A 21,657-nucleotide genomic window follows, 5' to 3' on the forward strand; every position below is an offset into this window, starting at 1 on the left:
GGTACAAAGCAGAAGGGAACAGAGGAGGAGCCCAGCCAGTGTGGCTCAGTGGACGGTGCATCATCCCACAGACAGTTTGATTCCCAGTCAGGGCATATGCCTGGGTTGTGGGCTTGATCTCCAGTAGGGAGCATGTAAGAGGCAGCCAAACAATATTTCTCTCTCTTAAAAAAAAAATAAAAATAAAAAAATCAATAAAAACGTATTTTTTAAAAAAGGGAACAGAGGGGAATACAAATTTAAAGTATGATTTACTAAACTGCAATAAAGTGTTTTCCCAATTTAATGTTCTACAACTCATGAAAACTGAATGTATCTTCTCTGAACTAATAAGTTCTAGAAATACAAGAATTGAATCTACAGATTTTTTTTTGCTACTTTCCCCTAGCAGGAATCGAACCGATGTTCCAACTACTAAGCCAAACTGGCCAGGGCTGCATCTACAGAATGAAAGTATGTATCTATTCCCAAGGAAAGGCTGAAATATTATGGTGCACAACAAAATATATCTTGAATACAAGAATGGACAGGTGGACAGATATAATAAAGCAAGTATAGTAAAATGTTAACAACAGAATCTAAATAGTGAACACATTATATCCTTTGAAGATTTTTGAAGACTTTTTGTAACAAATTTGGGGGGGGGTGCATATCCTGGACAAGTTACGAGACTTTAAAAGGAAAAAATTCATATAGAAGCTTGGCAAAAGGATCAAGTCACTCAAGGGGGAAGACAAAACCAGGTTTATTTCAGATTTCCCCCAGAAACATTCAATGCTAGAAGATGAGACATGCTATCAAATACTTAAGAAAGAAATGGGGGAGGGGAATCCATGAATTTTTACCATTCAAGTGCCAGCTTAAACTATTAAGAATCACAGAGTACTTTAGAACATGTGAGAACTCCAGGAATGTTGTTTCTATAAACCTTCTTTTAAAAAATTATGAGGATTACTATGGCCAATGTGGCCCAGAGGTTAGAGCATCAGCCCTCTGACCAAAGAGTCCCAGGTCGAATCCCAGTCAAGGGCACATACCTGGGCTGTAGGTTCAATCACTGGCTCTGGTGAGTGTTGCTGGAGGCAGCCAATCAATGTCTGTCTCACATCAATGTTTCTTTCTTTATTTCTCTCTCTCTCTCTCTCTCTCTCTCTTCCTCCCTCCCTCCCTCTCTTCTCCCTTCCACTCTACAATTTAAAAAAAAAAAAAAAAAAAAAATCAATGAAAAAATATCTTTGGGTGAGGATTAAAAAAATTTTTATGAGGATAAACATCAGACATTCAAGTGATAAACAGAAATGACATTACTCAAGCTATTTACTTTTTTATTTAATCCTCACCTGAGGACATTTTTGCATTTATCTTCAGATAGAGCGGGAGGGAGAGAGGGAGGAAGAGAAAGAGAGAAACATAGATGTGAGAGAGACACATTTACTGCCACCCACACGACCCGAACCGAGGCCAGGGACAAACTGCAACTGAGGTACATGCCCTTAGCGGGAACTGAACACGGGAGTCTCTGGTCCACAGGCTGATGCTCTAACCACTGAGCTAAACCAGCCAGGGCTGCTCAACCTATTTAAAACAAAGTTAAGATTTAAACACATATGAGGATTCTTGTTAAAGAACATGAAAACAGAATACTGAAGAAACAGTTGCATTTCCACATTCATTGCAGCATTACTCACACTAGCCAATATATGAAAAAAAACCTAAGGTCTGTCAACGGATGACTGGATCAAGAAGACATGGTCTAGGGGGCATAAATGCTAACGAAAGATGTGATTTGGGGTAGTGAACACACAATGCAAATACAGATGATGTATTATAGAACTGTATCCCTGAAAACTATAATTTATTAACTGTCACCCAATAAATTCAATAATATATATCTATATATAAAAGATGTGCTGTATTATGACATATTTTAAAAATGAATTTCTATTTTTTTTAGAGAGAGAGGAATGGAGAGAGAAAGAAACACTGATCTGCTGCCTGCAGCATGCCCCCTACTGGGGATCAAGCCTGCAACCCAGACATGTGCCCTGACTGGGAATCAAACCAGTGAGCTTTTGGTGGACAGGTTGATACTCAACCAAGCCACACTGGCCAGAGCAATCATAGCAAATTTTTATAGATGTTGATGTTCTGCCATTTGAAACAACATAGATGAAAATTTAGGACATTATGATCAGTGAAAAAAAGCTAGACAAAAACAAACACTATGCATTATCACTTGCATCTGGAATCTAAACAGATTCAAACTCATAGAAACAATAGAGTAGAAAAGTGGTTGCCATGCACTGGGAGGGGGAAATAGGGAGAAGTTGATAAAAGGGTACAAGATTTAAGCTAAAAGATGAGTAAGGTCTACAGATCTAATGCATAACATGGTGAATATAGTTGATAACACTGTATTACATAACTGAAAGCTGCTTAAAGAAAGCAGAACTCATATGTTCTCACACACACATAAAAAAGATAAATAAGCCAGCTTTATAAATTTTAAAAATTAAGTCAATGTCATAAATCCAGAAAAACTGGAATCAAAATAAATAAAAGTGAAGAGGAAAAGAGAAAGGAGGAGGAGCTGAATATGACTATTTCCTTGTTCTTTTTTCCTCTGGTAACCAGGAACCAAAAGATATCATTTAAAGGAAATAAATATACTTCCATTACTCGATTTATGAATACAAAGGCATTCATAAGTAATAATAATATAGTAAAAAAAAAAAAAACCCCAGTGCTATAGGGCTGCAGAATAGCAAAATGCATGGCAGAGTTAAAGTTACCCAGAGTTACATAATTATGTAACAAAGGAAACACAAAAATAACCATGAAGAAAACTCTGAACTGCCTATTATACTTACAATCAAACACAGATACAAAAGGAAAAACATAACCTGCACTGAGTATAAAGGGATTTGATCTACAAAGGACTAAATAAACATCAATAAAGTATAAATGAAGCAATTATTAAAAGTACCAGCGTGTCACACTGGCCCATGCAGCTCCCTTCCACTAGCACTAAAAATCTATGGAAAAAATATCCTCGGATAAGGATTAACAAAACAAAACAAAAAGAAAAGTACTGCCCTGGCTGGTTTGGCTCAGCGGTTAGAGCGTCGGCCCGCAGACCAGAGAACCCCGGGTTCAGTTCCCGCTAAGGGCACATACCTTGGTTGCAGTTTGTCCCTGGCCCCACTTGGGGTTGTGCAGGAGGCAGCCACTCAATGTGACCTTTTCACATTGATGTTTTTCTCTCTCTCTCTCTCTCTCTCTCTCTCTCTCTCTGTCTCTCACTTCCTCTCCCTCCCTCCCACTTCCTCTCCCTCCCTCCCACTCTATCCAAACAAAAATGGGAAAATGTCCTGCGGTGAGGATAAGGGGGGGAAAAAAACAAACAAACAGAAGATGCCCTGGCCGGTTTGGCTTAGCGGTTAGAGCATCGGTCTGTGGTCCCGAGAGACCCGGGTTCGTTTCCTGCCAAGGGCATGTACCTCAGTTGCAGTTTGTCCCCGGCTCTGGTTGGTCATGTGGGTGGCAGCCACATGATGTGTCCCTTTCACATCGATGTTTCTCTCTCTCTCTCTCTCTCTTCCTCTCTCTCCCTCCCACTCTACCTGAACAAAAAAAATGGAAAAAATGTCCTCGGGTGAGGATAAAAAAAAAACAGAAGAAACCGTGTTTCTCACAGAAAACAGAAGGTGGGATAGTAAGGGAGACGGGACTCTTTCTATACTGTTTGAGCTTTCTCCGTCCTATGTTTCAGCAGAACCACAAAGCTAAGAATACCTCAAGTCTTCCCCCACCTGAACACACCCTTAGAAATGCTACAAAAAATATATAACATATGTTGAACAAAAAATCTCTAAATTTTTAAACAAATTAACACTGAAACAAATGTATCACCTGCAGACTTTTAATGAAATAAACACAAGATGTACTTTAGCAGAAGAAAACCCAGAAGCAGACTGAAAAACACCAAGGAAATACATTTCTAATTATAAACCAAAATATTCACAGCAGTTATAAATAAACACCCCACAAAAACAAAAGCAATAAAATAAAAGCTCTTGAGAAATAACTGCAAAATTACTCTCCTTCCGAAGTCAAAATGCCTTTAGGAGCAAGGCAAAGTTTTCTAAGAGCTCACAAGAACTCTATGAAGCCTAAAAATATATGTATTGTTCTTTGTCATCACTCTATCCTTAGTACCTCAGACAGCATCTCCTACAACTAACATTAAATTCATGCTGAAGTAGCCCTGGCCGGAGCGTCAGCAGGTTCGATTCCAGTCAAGGGCACGTACTTCGATTGCTATTCATCCCAGGCCCTGGTTGGGGTCATGCGGCAGGCAGCCACTCAATGTGTCCCTTTCACACAGATGTTTCTCTCTCTCTCTCTCCCCCTCTCCCTCTCTCTCTTCCTCTCTTCCTCTCTCTCTTCCTCCCACTCTATCTGAATAAAAAAAAAAAAAAAACAGAAAAAATGTCCTCCGGTGAGAATAAAAAAAAAAAAATTCATGCTGAAGTAATGACTTATGCTATCATATTAGCAACAAAATATATTTTAATGTTTTCACTTGTTATTTACTAGCCATGTCATGACTGTAGATGTGGGAAAATAAAATGGCAAATGGCCTAACTAAGTCTATGAGCAGAGAACAATTTATATTGGACGGAAGTGCTAGGGCCTAGGAGACAAGTTGTATAAATTTCCCAGTTGATTCTGATGTGTAACCAAATTTTAAAACCACAAAACCACAAGACTAGATGAACTTGAAGCTGTCTCTTCCTGCTCTAACCAGTCAATGATTCTTGATTTTTATCTTAGATAATAAGGTTCAAATTTTCTGCAAGAAACATTATCTTTAAACATACTAAATGAGCCCAGCCAGTGTGGCTCAGTGGGTTGAGTATCATCTATGGACTGAGATGTCCCAGTTCAACTCCCAGTCAGGGTACATGCCCAGGTTGCCAGCTGGATTCAGTGGGGTACGTGCAGGAGGCAGCGGATTGATGTGTCTCTCTTACACTCCTTTCCTGTCTCTCTCTCTCCCTTCCTCAAAATCAATAAAAACATAATTAAAAAAAAAAAAAAAGAAACCTAGAATAAGAAAAGGAGACAAGCTTCTGATATAGATTTAAACAGCTTGTCATGTTGTTAGGTAAATGTAAGAATATACTATCACCTGTTATGACTGTTCTTAGAAATTCAGTTAGCTCAGTCTCAAGTGTTTAAAACGTTCTTGCCAATTACTAATTCAATTTTCCTGAATCACCATACTCACTAGCACGCATGAATCTTTATCTCTGACAAAGAATATCTATTTGTAATCTTTTGACGTGGTAATAATCTTAAATAGCCAGCATTTGTCCTAATTCTTTCCAAATAAAAAATCTTCATGTCTGACTTAATGCCATTATCTACATATCAAAAATTACCTGTTGTGCTGCTTGTTTTGGCGAGCAGAATCATGTACTTGCTAAGGGCAAAATGTAATTACCTCCAACAACACTACTTGTGTAGGGAAAACTTTTTTTTAAATGGACGTTCTCTTGGAAAAGGGACAATCTTGTTTCTAATATGTTGAGTTCCACCTGACTCTAAACTCCTAACTGGCAACTTTAATAGTAACAGATGTCAGTGGGAACTATGAATAAACCTTAAGGGAAAAATAAAATCATAACCCACCTACATGAGCCCACCTTACCTTGTCTCATCAGCATTAACTGGTGTTCATGCCTGGCTGCTTCCATTTCTGCCTCCAGCTTCTCTTTGGCTTCTCTGATGTTTCTGTCAACCTGCTCACGCTGCTGCTTCTCCATTTCGTCAAGAGCCTTCCATCTAGATGCATACTCAAATTCAAATGTTCCAGGCTGAGCAAAACGTGGTGGCTGTTCTCTTTCCCTAAGTTTACATTTAAAAACATACAGAAAAGTATGTTTAAAAGGTGAAACGAGACTACCATTTCCTGAGCAATTACAATCTTCATGGCAGTGTCAAGCAAGTCCTCTACATGAATTGCCTCAGGACAATACTCTGAGGCTGATTTTAACACACCTGAGTTTGAGAAACTGCCCAAGGATGCCCAACTAATAAGTAATGGAACAGAAAATTCAAACCTAGGCAATGGGATACTACAGCCTGCACTCCCCTAATTATCACCTCTGAATGGCCTTCCCGGTATTTCAACAAACAAGTTTACATAATGCAATCTGCAATATATGAATCAAATGTACCCTAAATTAATTGTCTGGAATAAATATTTTTCTGATAGTAGTAAAAGCAGATTAAGAGTTAATCAAATTTGCCCTGGCCGGTTTGGCTCAGCGGTTAGAGCGTCGGCCTGCGGTCCTGAGAGACCCGGGTTCGGTTCCCGCTAAGGGCGCGTGCCTCGGTTGCAGTTTGTCCCCAGCCCTGGTCGGTTGTGCGGGTGGCAGCCACTCGATGTGTTCCTTTCACATCGATGTTTTTCTCTCTCTCTCTGTTCCTCTCTTTCCCTCCCACTCTACCTGAACAAAAAATGGGAAAATGTCCTCGAGTGAGGATAAAAAAAAAAGAGTTTATCAAATTTGCCCTGGCCAGTTTGGCTCAGCAGTTGGAGCGTCAGTCTGCGGACCAGAGAGTCCCAAGTTCGGTTCCTGCTGAGGGCATGTACCTTGGTTGCAGTTTGTCCCTGGGGTCCTGTGGGTGGCAACCAGCTGATGTGTCTCTCTAGCATCAATGTTTCTCTCTCTTCCCCCGTCTCTCCCTCCTGCTCTATCTGAAGATAAATGCAAAAATGTCCTCGGGTGAAGATAAAAATAAAAAAGTTTATTAAATTTTATGTGCCAGGTTAATTAGCTAGGCCAAAAAATAAATATCTAACTTACTACAACTGCAGTTATTTGTTCAATACTTCTTTTCCTTGCTATACTATAAACTCAATAAGGACATGAAATGTCTATTAACAGCTGCACCTCAAGTACCCACCACTGGATCTGGCACATTGCATACATTTATTGTTTACTAAATAAATGATGAGCAAATTACCTAAATTTAAAAAAGAGAACATCCTATGAATATACCTGAAATTCAAATAAATTCTTCAATTATATTTGCCTGTCACAGTTTCTATTTACAAGTACTGATAAGGCCCTGGCTGGTTTGGCTCAGCAGTAGAGTGTTGGCCCACGGACCAACGAATCACAGGTTCGATTCCAGGGAAGGGCAGGTACCTCAGTTGCGGTTCATCCCCCGCCCTAGTCAGGATCATGCAGGAGGCACCTAACTCAATGTATCCCTTTCACATCAATGTTTCTCTCTCTCTGTCTCTCTCTCTCCCTCTCCCCCCGCCCCTCCCACTCTATCTGAACACAAGTAAAAAAAAGTCCTCGGGAGAGGATAAAAATAAAAATAATACCATCCCCACCCCACCAATAGAAGTATATAGAAGCCTCGCATTCATAAATTTTAACTTCTATTAGGAGGTGGGAAGGAGAAGATGGGTGGGTGGCTGGGAGGGAAAGGGAGAGAAACATCGATTTGAGAGACACATTGACTGGTTGCCTCCCATACAACCTGACCAGGGCCGGCATGAACCACAACCATGGTACATGCCCTTGACAGGAATCAAACCCTGGACTCACTGGTCTGTGGGTGGATGCTCCAACTGCTGAGCCAAACTGGCCAGAGCTGAATTTTGTTCTTTTTAAAGCACTGTCTGGGAAAGGAATAGGGAGATCTACCACCCACTAATTTTTCTGAAAGACTTATTAGTCAGTAGTTCCTAAGTCAGTCACTGGCTATAATAATATTAAAAATTCTTCTCCCAAAGTAAACACTTTTGAAACAGTATGGATTTGGGGAGTTAGAAATAAATTTGAGTGGTGGCTCTTATACTTTATGAACATTTCCTTCTGGGCATAACTCTTTAGTGGTCAAATTTGGAATATAACAAGATCTTACAGGTTTGCTGGGATAACTAAATCACTATATAAACAAATATTGTCTATAAATTCCTTTTCATATAGCACCCTTATAATTCCAGTCTTCTGATTCCTGAATCTAAAACATACACTATTTCAAATTTGTAGGGATAATCAATAACCAGAAAAAAGTTCAAGAGAACAGTAACTCTTTGAAAAATAGCATTGTAAGAGAGACTTAAATAGTTACAAATTACAATTAATTACCACTGATCCTTATTCCCTGGAATAACATTTTCTCATTGCTTCTAGGATACACCTAAGGCTCCTAAACTTATCTCCCCAATTCTACCTTTAGTTCTTTATAATCTACTCTTAAAACAGAGCCAAAAATTTCCTGTTAAACTTAAGATTAAGTTACTACTTTGCTCCTTCCTTTCATAAAATACAAAAGCCAAAAAGTCAAGTCAGCTAAACAGCCTGTAAGGCCTAACAATCTGCACTCCTCCCAATATGTCCTCTCTCTACTTCATCCATGCTATTTCCCCCTTACTTATTATGCTCCAGCTGAACCAACCTCTTTACTGTTCCTGGAACATGCTAAAAAGAGAGTCTTCTTTCAGGGCTGTTACACTTACTATTCCATTTGTTGACACCATCATCCTTTACTCCATCCCACTTCCGCGAGCTGCATGGACACCTTCCCCCCGATGCCCTTTTAGGTTGTCACCTTCAAATATCACCGCCTTGAGTAGGCTTTCCGAACATCGTGTAAAAGAGCCAAACTCACCCAGCCGGTGTGGCTCAGTGGTTGAGCATCGACCCATGCACCAAGAGGTCACTAGTTTGATTCCCAGTGAGGGGTACATGCCCAGGTTGTGGGCCAAATCCCCAGTTAGGGGCAGGCAGTAGGTGGCCAATCGATGTTCTCTCGCATCAATGTTTCTATCTCTCACTCTCCCTTCCTTTCTCTCTAAAATCAATAAAGAAAAAAAAAAAACAAAAAAAAAAACACACTCGCACTGACATTGGCTCAGTTGCTTGGTTATTGTTCCATGCACGAAAAGGTTGCTGGTTTAATTCCCAATCAGGGCAAATGCCTGGGTTTTGGGCTCAATCCTCAGAAAGGGTTGGGCAGCAAGCAGCACACTTCATTCACATTGATGTCTCTCTCTCCTCCTCCCTCTATCTAAAAATGTTTTTAAAAAAAATTTTTAAAGAAAAAAAGGGCCCTGGCTGGTGTTGCTGAGTGGTTAGAGAATAGGTCCACACAACAAAGGGTTGCAGGTTTGATTCCAGGTAAAGAGCACATACCTGGGATGCAGGTTTGCTCCCTAGCCCCAGTCTGGGTGCTGAGAGAGACAACCAGTCAATAGGTCTCTGTAACATTGATGGTCCTGTATCTCGTCCTCTCAACACTCCCCACCCCACCCAATCCCCGGGCTCCATCCACTCTCTAAAAATCAATCAAATATCCTTGGGTGAAAATTAATAAAACAAAGAGCCACACTCCTCCACTGCCCAAGATTCACTTTCCCCAGTCTTTTCATCATATCTGTTTTACTTATATTATTATTTACCCACTATACCACCTCACATAGCATGCATTTTTAGTCTACTTTGTTCTGATACATCTTCAACACTATGCGTATAGCAAGCACTACTATTTATCATTTGAATCAAATTAAAGGAAAAACAATCAATTACACTAAAATCAAAGAATGCTAATTAAAATAACATGCATAAAAAATCATTTTGTGCCCTAGCCAGTTTGGCTCAGCGGTTAGAGCTTTGATCTGCAGAATGAAGGCGCTCAAGTCTGATTCACAGTCAAGGGCATGAACCTGGGATGCAGGCTTGATCCCCAGTTGGGGTATAGAGGCATACAACCAATTGATGTGTCTCTCTCACATGGATGTTTCTCTCTCTCTCTATCTCGCTCCCTCCCACACTATAGAATAACATCAATGGAGCCCTGGCCAGTTTGGCTCAAAGGTTAGAGGGTCGCCCCATAGACCAATGAGTTGTGGGTTCAATTCTGATCAAGGGTGTGTACCTCGGTTGCAGTTCATCCCTGGCCCTGGTCGGAGTCGTGCAGGAGGCAACCAGTCCATGCGTCCCTCTCATGTTGATGTTTCTCTCTCTCCCTCTCCCTCTCCCTTCCACTCAATCTGAAGATAAATAGAAAAAAAATATATCCTCAGGTGAGGATTAAAAAAAAAAATCAATAAAAAAGTGCCCTCGAATGAGGAATAAAAAAATAATAATAATAATAATAATAATAATAATAAAAAAAATAAAGTCTGGCTGGTGTGGTTCAGTGGTTTAGCATCAACCCTTGCACCAAGAGGTCCCCGGTTCGATTCCCAGTCCTCACAAATGCCCAGGTTGTGGGCCAGATCTCCAGTGGGGGACATGCAGGAGGCGGCCAATCAATGTTCTCTCTCATCGATGTTTTCTATCTCTCTCTTCCTCTCACTTCCTCTCTAAAATCAATAAAGGAAAAAACAATTTTTTTAAAATAAATATTTTTAAAAAAACATTTTGAACATAAACTTTCAAATCTTAAAATACAGCCCTGGCTGGTATGGCTTAGTGGTAAGAGCACTGCCTTCAAACTAAAGAGTCCTGGGTCTGATTCCAGCCAAGGGCATGTACTTCGGTTGCAGTTCAACCCTGGCCCTGGCGGGGGGTTGTTGTGAGGGTGGCAACCAAACAATGTGTCTCTCTCATATCAATGTTTCTCTCTCTCTCTTCCTCCCGCTCTATCTGAAAGATTAATGTAAAAATATACTGGGAAGAGAATTAAAAACAAAAACAAATCTTAAAATCCTAACATCCATTTATCAAGATGAAAAAAAAATACTTTTATACAAACATTAATGAGTATAGATTGGTATAAAATTCCTGAAGAACCATTTGCCAGTATCAATCAACTTTATACATACTTTGATTTAAGCCTGTATACCTCACCCTGGTGGTTCTTTAAATAGTACTTCTCACTACTTAATAGATGTTTTATAATCTTCAGTTCATTATTTGTTTTAAGGGAAAGATTTTTTGTTACTTTAGGTATGTTTTTGTATTGATTTTAGAGGTAGAGGAAGGGAAAGAAAGAGAAATATTGACACGAGAAACACTGATCAGTCACCTCTCATGTGCACCCTGACCAGGGATCAAACATAAAACCTGGTATGTGCCCAAACTGGGAATCAAACTGGTGACCTTTCGGTGCACAGGACAATACTAACCAACTGAGCCACACCAGCCAGGGTATTTTTATGTTTTTTTTGTTGTTCTTATTTTCTATTCTTCAATATATTATTTATCATATATCTACACCACCAGAAATGTTAAGCATCATAAGAGCAGAAACGGTGCAAAGTTATACTGGTAGCACCTAAAACAGTGCCTGGCACAAAGGCATTCCAATTCTTTTCAATTCATGTTATAATTTTATTATAATGAATAATGAATGGTTAAAATGTATTCATGCAGACAACTTACGTAAAAAGTTGTATCATGCTGAGTGAAATGAAACTGGTAAAAGAATTTAAGTTGTGAAAATAGGCTACCCTGGCCTGTTTGGCTCAGTGGTTAGAGTATCGGCCTACGGTCCTGAGAGACCCGGGTTCGGTTCCCACTAAGGGCACGTACCTCGGTTGCAGTTTGTCCCCGGCCTTGATTGGGGTTGTGTGGGTGGCAACCAGTCAATGTGTTCTCTCACAATAATGTTTCTCTCTCTCTTCCTCCCTCTCTCCCTCCCACTCTATCTGATGATAAATGCAAAAATGTCCTCAAGTGAGGATAAAAATAAATAAATAAAATAGGCATTTTTTCTTTTTTATCTCAAACAAAAGATAAAACTGTGCCAAATTATTTATCTAGGACCTCCCCCACTCTACCTCCCAAAAAATTCTCATTTTATCTTATAATATACCTAATGCATACTAATTAAGTATCTTTATGTATCTAGATTTCATTGTTCTTCTAACATAAATATTACTGCCAGTTTCCTCCTATCTACCCAATGCCTGTCCATTATAAAAGTAGAGACTTTTATAAGTATTAAGTTAATGGTTTACCCATACACAAAGAAAACTAGCAGGCCATGTAGAACAAGTCACTCTTATAACCAGATTATATAACTGAACAGAACACCTTATAATAAAACAATACTTGAAAATAAATGTGATATAATAAATACCCTTGATGGCACATAGCTAAAATATCTTTATTAACAAAATCTTACTTATGATATTGTTGAGTTTTCTGCATTAGCTTCTCTGGCAAGCCATCTTCATCATCAAACTGCTCCATTGGCTCCACAATGACTGGACGTGGGGTCCTAGACAGGAAAAAAGACATCAATAAAGATTAATAGTATCCAGAATTAACATTTTTCTAGCAATTTTTTATAATTCTAAAATATATATTTGGAAAATGTCTCTCAAGACAAATTTCTCCTAACATATATGCTCAAAAAAATCAGTCATTTATCATTTGCTGCTCTAGAGATGACAGTAAAGTCAGACAAAGATGAATGCTTGTTTCTAAAGCAGAGTCTATTCAAGATAACAGAAAAGTAAACCAACTATGAACCTTTGTAACCACTATAATTAACCTTTACAAAATATGAAGGGGAAGAATGAGTACTTAACTCATGTTCGCATGTACCACGACCTCAAACTCTCATCTCTGCCCAACTCCCAGCCTCTAGGTCTAACCAATCTTGTTTTAAAAAGTCTTTCTAAAACCTAAAATGATACCCTAAAGATATCAGCTACGCAAAATGAAGTAAGTGGGAGTCAGACAATATAACATATTCAAGAAATAAGTTGAGGGGAACAGGGAGTCAACGAGTAGAAAATAATGTAAACTATAACTGAAAGTAATTTTTTTACTTGGCCAGTTGGTTGAAATATCTGTCATCCATGCACTAAAGGGTCACGGGTTCGATTCATGGTGAGGGCACATACCCAAGTTGAGGGTTAAATCCCTGATCAGGTATGCATACAAGAGGCAACCAATTGATGTTTCTCTCTCACAACATTGATGTTTCTCTTTCCTTTTCTTCTTCTCTCTCTCCTTCCCTACCTCTTCCCCTCTCCATTAGCGAATACAGTGCTGGTTCTCGGACCCAAGGGTCGTGGGTTTGATAACAGGTCAAGGGCACATGTCTGGACTGCAGGTTCAAACCCCAGCCCTGGTCAGGGTTGTGCAGGAGGCAACCAATCAATGTTTCTCTCTAACACTGATGTTTCTCTCTCTCCCCTGCTGCCACCGCCACCACCGCCACCACCACCACCACTATAGCTGAAGAGAAAAAATATCCTCGGGTGAGCATTTAAAAGAAAAAAAATTTAATTAAAAAAAAGTGCACATGGCCAGTATGGCTCAGTGGTAGAGTGTCTACCCATGCACCAAGAGGTAACAAGTTTGATTGCCACTCAGGGCACATGTCCAGGTTGTGGTCCCAATCCCCAGTGGGGGGCATACAGGAGGCAACCATTATATGTTCTCTTTCATTGACGATTCTATTAATCCCTCTCCCTTTCCTCTCTCTCTCTCTCTCACATCAATACAAGAATTTTAAAAAGTGGAAGATGAAAGACAGAACTTGGAAACCTTACTTCTTTACCACTTTCCTAAGTCAAATAGGAGAAAGAGAAGGACAAAAAAAAAAAAAAAAAAAAAAGGAGAGTAAGTGAAGTGGATGATATATTGAATTAAATTTCCCCTTTCCTGTAAGTAGCTCACCATGCAAGCAATAGTAAAACCTATTTAGACCTGGCAGGTAGCTCAGTTGGTTAGAGCATCGTCCCAATACCCCAAGGTTGCAGCTTTAATCCCAGGTCAGGGCATATACAAGAATCAACCAATGAATTCATAAATAAGTGAAATAACAAACTGTTATCTCTCTCTCTCAGATCAGATTAAAAAAAAAAAAATCTAGCCCAGCTGGTGGGGCTGAGCGGTTGACCGTCAACCCGTGCATCAAGAGGTCTCAGGTTTGATTCCTGGTCAGGGCACATGCCTGGTTGTGGGCCCGATCCCCAGTGGGGAACATGTAGAAGGCGGCCAATCAATGTTCTCTCTCATCGATGTTTCTGTCTCTCTCTCCCTCTCACTTTCTCTCTAAAAAAATCAATAATGAAAAAAATACTATACTGAACAAAGATGCTTTAGAGAGAAAAAAAACTACTGTTAACTTTCAAACAGCTAGAGAAATAAAGGGACTTTCTGGATTCCAAAAATATCCCTTTACAAATAAAATAAAGATCCAGAAATTAACAGAGACTTTAAAATCTGAACTGTAGGGGGGAAAGATATAAAAAAAAATCCCTGGGCTGGTAGAGACATTTTAGAGAGAAAAAGAAAAGTGGGTGTCGCCCTGGCCGGTTTGGCTCAGTGGTTAGAGCGTCCGCCTGCGGTCCGGAGAGACCCGGGTTCGGTTCCCGCTAAGGGCATGTACCTCGGTTGCAGTTTGTCCCCGGCCCTGGTCGGTTGTGGGGGTGGCAGCCACTCGATGTGTTCCTTTCACATCGATGTTTCCCTCTCTCTCTCTTCCTCTCTCTCCCTCCCACTCTATCTGTACAAAAAATGGAAAAATGTCCTCGGGTGAGGATAAAAAAAAAAAAAGAAAAGTGAGTGTCAAATACCTTGGGGTGATGGGAGACAAAGAGAATATAAAAACCTTATATTTACTGAGTGGGAACCCAAAAAAAGGGAATTTATAATTATAAGTCTGAGACAACCTCATATCCAAAATGTTAGAAACATATTGAAGAATGAGGCCCTGGCCGGTGCAGCTCAGTGCTTAAAGCATTTGCGTGAGCACTGAAGGGTTGCAAGTTCAAGTCCCATTCAAGGGCATATACCTGGATTGCAGGTTCCATCTTCTGGGGGCACATGCTCCCAATTGATGTGACTCTCTCACATAGATATCTGTAAGTCTGTCTCTCTCTCCTCCCACTCCCTCCCTTAAACTCTGTCTAAAAAAATAAAAGTGTAAGTAAATACAGCCTCAAAGAGTACATACAACTCAACAAACTATGAGAAAGTAGCTGAAAGTTCCTGAGCTCACCCAACCCATGGGAGAATGTGGTGCTTTTAATCTCTTAAAAGATTAAGGGTCGGGGAACAAAATGAAGATGCACTACATGGGCCATTACTCAATGGAAGCCATGGCAGAACCACAAACATGAAAACAGTAGTAAGACCAAATAAGAACAACACCTGAGCATAGGCTAACAAAGGCAGTAAGAAACTTCAATACCACAAGGCCACCATCTCCCAAGAGAAAAGTCAGAAAAGGTAAACTCAAGAAGAAAAATGTACTAAACAGATCATGTCCCACAGAACAAGACATTATTTGGAAGTGACAAGATTAATTTGATGAGGTAGTAAATAAAATTAGAGAATGACTACTATACTCTCAAAAAAACGTTGAATGCCATAACTATAAAATTTCAATTTTCAGCATATAAATATGGCCCACTAGACACTTTTATACACGGGGGAGGGGATTTTTACAGCCCTATGGGAGAGAGCTTGACCAATAATACATACAAATGTTATACATTTATATCTTATTCCTGATATTCCATTTATAAAACAATAAATAAGTGAGCAAAGATCAATCCACAACAACATTCATCACACTGCATAACACAGAAAGACCATGTGTGGTATTCAGGGATGTCCGCAAAAGACTGTGTCTTATTTGTTGTTTATTAGGATATATGTTATAATGTGAACATTTATGATTATATGTATCACTACCTTTATCCATTACCTTGTTTACTTCGCTTTGACTTTTATGTGTTAACAAAAGCTTTTTGAAACCTAATTTAAAATGTTTATAGGTGTAATTACTAAATTTACTCTTTACAAGTGTAGGTAATTATTAGAAAGAAAAAAAGACAAAAAGGAAACAAAGTGGTCCAGAATAATATTAAATCTGCAGTTATCTGTGGGGGTTTTTCCTCCTTACCCTGCCCCTAAATTAATCATCCTTTTTGTTGTAAAGCTAATACACGTTCCACTATAGAAAAATATGTAACAATATAGTAAGTTCAATTGAAGAGAGTATATCCGTGAAATCCCATCATTTGGGAAAAACCTCTAATCGTGTTTCATGAACATCTCTTCAGATTTACCTTTCTGCCAGATATACACAATTTTACATGGAATAACTCACCTATATGTACTCTCTTCAAACATCCTGCATTACAATATAAAATGGCACCATTTTAGATGTATGCACATACTATAATTATTTAACCATACCAGTTCATGTCCATTCAGGCATACACCATTTTGCAAAATTTTTCTTCCTTTTTTCTTTATTGATTTGAGAGAGAGAGGAAGGGGGAGATAGAAACATCAATGAGAACATCAACTGGCCACCTCCTACATGCCCCCCACACTGGGGATCGGGATAACAACCTAGGCATGTACCTTGACCAGGAATCAAACTGGCAACCTGTTGGTGCATGGGTCGACGTTCAACCACTGAACCACATCAGATGGGCTTCATTTTAGTCTTTTTAACATCATTGAGAATTAAAGAGTAATAATAATTCCTAGGATGGTGAAATATGTTTTATAATAAAGTGAAAGTAAAATCAATAGGCCCTGATAATGTTATCTTAGACTTATAAAATGACCCAATGGACCCATATGTTACTTACAAGGAAAAAAATTATTTATTCTATTTTACATTTTTTTTGTTCTTTTGAAGACCTCTAAGAAATATTAATAAAATATCAATCCTTACAAATAATTAGTACTCCTCATAAAAGTAAAAAAACTAAAATTGGACCCAACTGACAATGATGACATACCTAGAGTTAAGTGCACTTTTCTGGAAAGTAGCAATTTATTCTTCCACCACCAGCAAGTGTATCTAGAAAACTCTTGTGTTTCCAATATATAAACAAAACAAATATTAAACTGTTTTTATTAGAAATATTTTTTCTGAATCTAAAAGTAACCCCATTTAGTGGACAGACAGGTATGTGATGAAGCAAATAAAATGCTGGAAAAATTAATCATCTGAGTATAAAATAGGAAAGGTATAAACAATTAACAGAACAACAGAGCTAATAAAGCAGGCTTAAAACTGCTATCCCACAACCCTAACTGATCTAGGCTGGTTTTCTGTGCAAAATACTGTATAGCCTGTTTTATGCTGAATCTAAACCTTTTGAGTTTGTTTCTTTGTTTTTTTTGGTACGTGCCCCTAGCGGTAACTGAACCCGGGACTCTTTCGTCCGCAGGCCAACGCTCCAAACGCTGAGCCAAACAGGCCAGGGCAATGAGTTTTTTTCTTTCTGGGAGTCTGAAATGTTGGTATTGGTCAGATATAAGGGAACTTACAAAACTGACACTCCACCCTCACCTCACTATGGTCAGTTAGTTGATCTATCCCTATTAGTTTTAACACTTCATTTGTGTTATCTCAACTAGTTGCTGGAGGAGGTAAGCCTGTCCTATGACTCAACAGGCAAGGTCTCCATGAAGCGTACACCTAGTTCCCACCAGACTTTACTCCGCCTCCATTTTCCCTTTGCTGTCTTCTTTCACTGTACTAAATCTTGGCTGGAAGACTATGTTACTTTTAGTAAACCACCAAACCCTGAGATGATCTTGGAGAACTCCATCCCTGTCGCCACCCCACCATACACCTGAAAGCACACTAATCAAATATAACTTCTGACATTCACATGGGTTTTTGTTTTGTTTTTTAATTCTCACCTGAGGAAATGCTTCCATTGACTTGAGAGAGAGAAAAACATCAATTGACAGTTGTCCCCTACCCCCACCCCGTGTACCACAACCAGAGATCCAACCAGAAACCTTCAAGGGTATAGACCCAGCCAGGGCTGACATAGTTACATTTTTTTTTTTTTTTTTATTTTTTTTATCCTCACGCGAGGATATTTTTCCATTTTTTGTACAGATAGAGTGGAAGGGAGAGAGAGAGAGAAACATCGACGTGAAGGGACACATCGAGTGGCTGCCACCCACACGACCAACCAGGGCCGGGGACAAGCTGCAACCGAAGTACGTGCCCTTAGCGGGAACCGAACCCGGGTCTCTCCGGACCGCAGGCCGACGCTCTAACCGCTGAGCCAAACTGGCCAGGGCCATAGTTACATTTTTATTTCCAGTCAGTTTATTAACACAAATTTGGATTATAGCATACATTAGTTTTTGTGTTCTTTCTTTGTTTACTTGCTAAATTAATGTTTTATTTACAGAAGAAAAAAGTTGTAGAGCAGTATAGAAGAAAAAAGTTGTGCACAGCCAAATGCTCTGCCAAAAACAAATGTGGAGTTTGTAATTTTGTTAGATTTATATTTTTATTAAATTAAAATTCATATATCATAATATTTACTCTTAAAGTGTTTATTATTTTTAAATTTTTTTTTACTACTCACCCAAGGATCTTTTTTCATTGATTTTTAGATAAATGGGAGAGGAGGAGAGATGGAGGAGAGACAGAAGAGGAAGGAGAGGGGGAGAGAGAGAGAGAAACATCAATGTAGAAGAAACCCTGCATGACCCCAACTGGGACTGGGATCGAATCTGCAAACAAGATACATCCCCTTGACTGGGAAACAAATCTAAGACTCTTCAGTCCAGTGGCCAAAGCTCTAACTGCTGAGCCAAACTGGCCAGGTCTTCAAAGTGTTATTTTTAATATGTGCAATCATCATCACTACAGTGTGATCCCAGAACACTGTCATCATCCTAAAAAGAAACCCCAAACTCATTAGCTGTGAACTTCCCACCCCCTTCCTCTGAGCCTCTGGCAACTACTAGTCTTTATGGCATACACTATATTTTATTTTTATTGTTTTGTCAATATTCACCCAAGGATATTTTTTTTGGCCTTGATTTTTTTTTTTAGGGTGGGGGAGAGGGAGAAAGAGAAAGAAAGAGGGACATCAATGTCAGAGAGACACATGGATTGGCTGCTTCCCCTACAAGCACCAACTGGGACCTGGGATCAAACTTGCAAACCAGGAATGTGCCTTTGACTAGGAATCAAACCCACAACCCTTCAATGTGTGGGCCGACCCTCTAACCACTGAGCCAAACCAGCCAGGGAAACATATACCACCTTTAAATAAATTCTTTGAGTTGTGCATTTCTAGTGTTATAAAATATTCTTATAAAAATAACTAAATACTAATCCACTGTAAGAATAATCTGCTTGGACCAATTCTCTCTTAAGAAATTTAGATTAATCGCCCTGGCCGGTTTGGCTCAGCGGTTAGAGCGTCGGCCTGCGGTGCAGAGAGACCCAGGTTCGGTTCCCGCTAAGGGCACGTACTTCGGTTGCAGTTTGTCCCCGGCCCTGGTTGGTTGTGCGGTGGTGGCCACTCGATGTGTCCCTTCACATCGATGTTTCTTTCTCTCTCTCTTCCTCTCTCTCCCTCTCACTCTATCTGTACAAAATATGGAAAAATGTCCTCAGGTGAGGATAAAAAAAAAAAAAAAAGAAATTTAGATTAATCCAATATTATTATTAGAAATAAAATGATAAACCAGCCCGGCCAGTGTGACTCAGTGGATTGCGCACTGTCCCAGAGACTGAAAAATCTGATTCCATTCCCGGCCTGGGCACATGCCTGGATTTCGGGCTCCACCCCCAGTAGGAGGTGTGCAGGAGGCAGCTGATCAATGTATCTCTCTCACATGAATGTTTCTCTCTTTTCCCCTTCCTCTATCTCTAAAAAGATTAATAAAAAGTTCTATTTTTTTTTAATGATAAACCAGATATAGCCCTGGCCAGTTTGCCTCAGCAGTTAGAGCATGAGCATGCAGACCAGAGAGTCCCAGGTGTGGTTCCTGCTAAGGGCACGTACCTCAGTTGCAGTTTGTCCCCAGCCCCGGATGGGGTCGTGTGGGTGACAACCACTTGATGTGTCTCTCTTACGTCAATGTTTCTCTCTCTCTTCCTCCCTCTCTCCCTCCCACTCTATCTGAAGATAAATGTAAGTCCTCAAGGATTTAAAAATATATATATATATATAAAATGATACACCAAACCTGAGTCAAAATATTTACAATACACCTCTATTATATTAGTGAGTCAAAGAACCTTAAGGTTTTTATAGCCAGTATCTAAATCTCTTCCAAAAACAAAATGACCAATTTCCATTAGCACCAGGAGTTACACAAACACTCATGTGGCTTCACTTTCATTCACTGCCTTATTTTTAAATCTTTACCAAAATAATAGATTAAAGACTTTTTTAAGTTTCTTTTATTTTTTTATTTTTTAAATATGTTTTTACTGAATTCTGAGAAAGAGGAAAGAAGATAGAGATGGAAACATTGATGTGAAAGAATAACATAAGATGCACCTGTACACCCCCTACTGGGATTTGAGCCGCAATCTGGACCTATGCCCCGACCAAGAATCAAACCAGGACTTCTCAATCCATGGGACAATGCTCAATCCATTGAGCCACACCAGCCAGGCCCAACAAAACAGATTAAAAAAAGAAAATTTTAGCCCTGGCAGGTTTGGCCCAGCGGTTAGAGCACTGGTGCTCAGACCAAACCTGAGAGCCAAGTGTTTGATTCCAGGTCAAGGGCACTACCTCATTTGCAGTTTGATCCCTGACCCTGATCACGGCGTGTGTGAAGCAACCAATCAATGTGCATCTCTCACATGAATGTTTCTCTCTCTCTCCCTCTCTCCTCCTCCCTCCCCCCGCCTCTCACTCTATCTGAAAACCAATGATAAAACATCCTCGAGTGAGCATTTAAAAAAAAGTTTTAGTTTGTCTTTCTTTAATTACTAATAGAAAGTGATTTAAATATCTAGATGTCAATCATAAAAATCATTAAAGCTACAAATGTCTCTCTCCTGAGTTAAAACACTAGAAATATAACGTAAAAGTTGATAAAGATTGGTACATGAAATAACATATTCCTTCTCAAAAAGAATCAAAATGAAAGGGACAAATATTTAGCACACACAGCAATGCTACACATAACAAGGATTTGAGCCACATTAATAGTTATAACAGAAAAGAGATTAGCTTTACAATTCATGTTGCAGTCCTGAATTTTTGACTTCCTAGTAAGTCTAGCTTACCAGTGTTCAATTAGTTTAAAAAGAAACCATTTAAGCCCTGGGCAGTTTGGCTCAGAGGTTGGAGCATCGGCCTGTGGTCCAGAGAGACCTGGATTCGGTTCCGACTAAGGGCACATACCTTGGTTGCAGTTTGTTCCCAGCCCTGGTTGGGTCGTGTGGGTGGCAGCCAGTCGATGTCTCTCTGTCTCTCTCTCTCTCTCTCTCTCTCTCTCTCTCTATCTTCCCCTCTCTCTCCCTCCTGCTCTGTCTGAAGATGAATGCAAAAATGTCCTAGGGTGAGGATAAAAAAAAAATCTATAGAAAAATATCCTCAGGTGAGGACTAACAACAAAATCAACTTTAATAAAAATTAAAAATAAATTTTTTTAAAAAGATGTTCTCGGCCCTGGCCAATTCTGCTCAATGGTTAGAGTGTCAGCCCAAGGCCGACTGGAGTGGTGCGGGAGGCAACCAATCGATGTGTCTCTCACATCAATGTATCTCTCTCTCTTTATCCCTCCCCCTCCCTTTCACGCTATCTAAATAAATAAATAAATAAATATCTGTAAAAATATCCTCAGATAAGGATTAATAATCAAAAGATGGCCCTGGCTGGTTTGGCTCAGCGGTTAAAGCATCGGC

At 39.5% G+C, this 21,657-nt stretch overlaps 1 protein-coding gene across 13 annotated transcripts in view; it reads right to left on the reverse strand.

Annotated features, from left to right (window-relative positions):
• The window catches only part of PSPC1 (paraspeckle component 1), a 116,859-nt gene that overhangs the window by 79,872 nt on the left and 15,330 nt on the right, over nt 1–21,657 (reverse strand). For all 13 annotated transcript variants that reach the window (XM_036251114.1, XM_036251122.1, XM_036251120.1 and 10 more), the window contains exons 3-4: nt 12,166–12,261; nt 5,717–5,913 (exon numbers count right to left, since the gene is read on the reverse strand). In XM_036251114.1, coding sequence (XP_036107007.1) covers nt 5,717–5,913; nt 12,166–12,261 — 293 coding nt within the window. The remainder of the gene's footprint in view (nt 1–5,716; nt 5,914–12,165; nt 12,262–21,657) is intronic.

Source organism: Molossus molossus, unplaced genomic scaffold, assembly GCF_014108415.1.
Source record: "Molossus molossus isolate mMolMol1 unplaced genomic scaffold, mMolMol1.p scaffold_m16_p_10, whole genome shotgun sequence".
In the NCBI taxonomy this organism is placed as follows: Eukaryota; Metazoa; Chordata; class Mammalia; order Chiroptera; family Molossidae; genus Molossus; species Molossus molossus.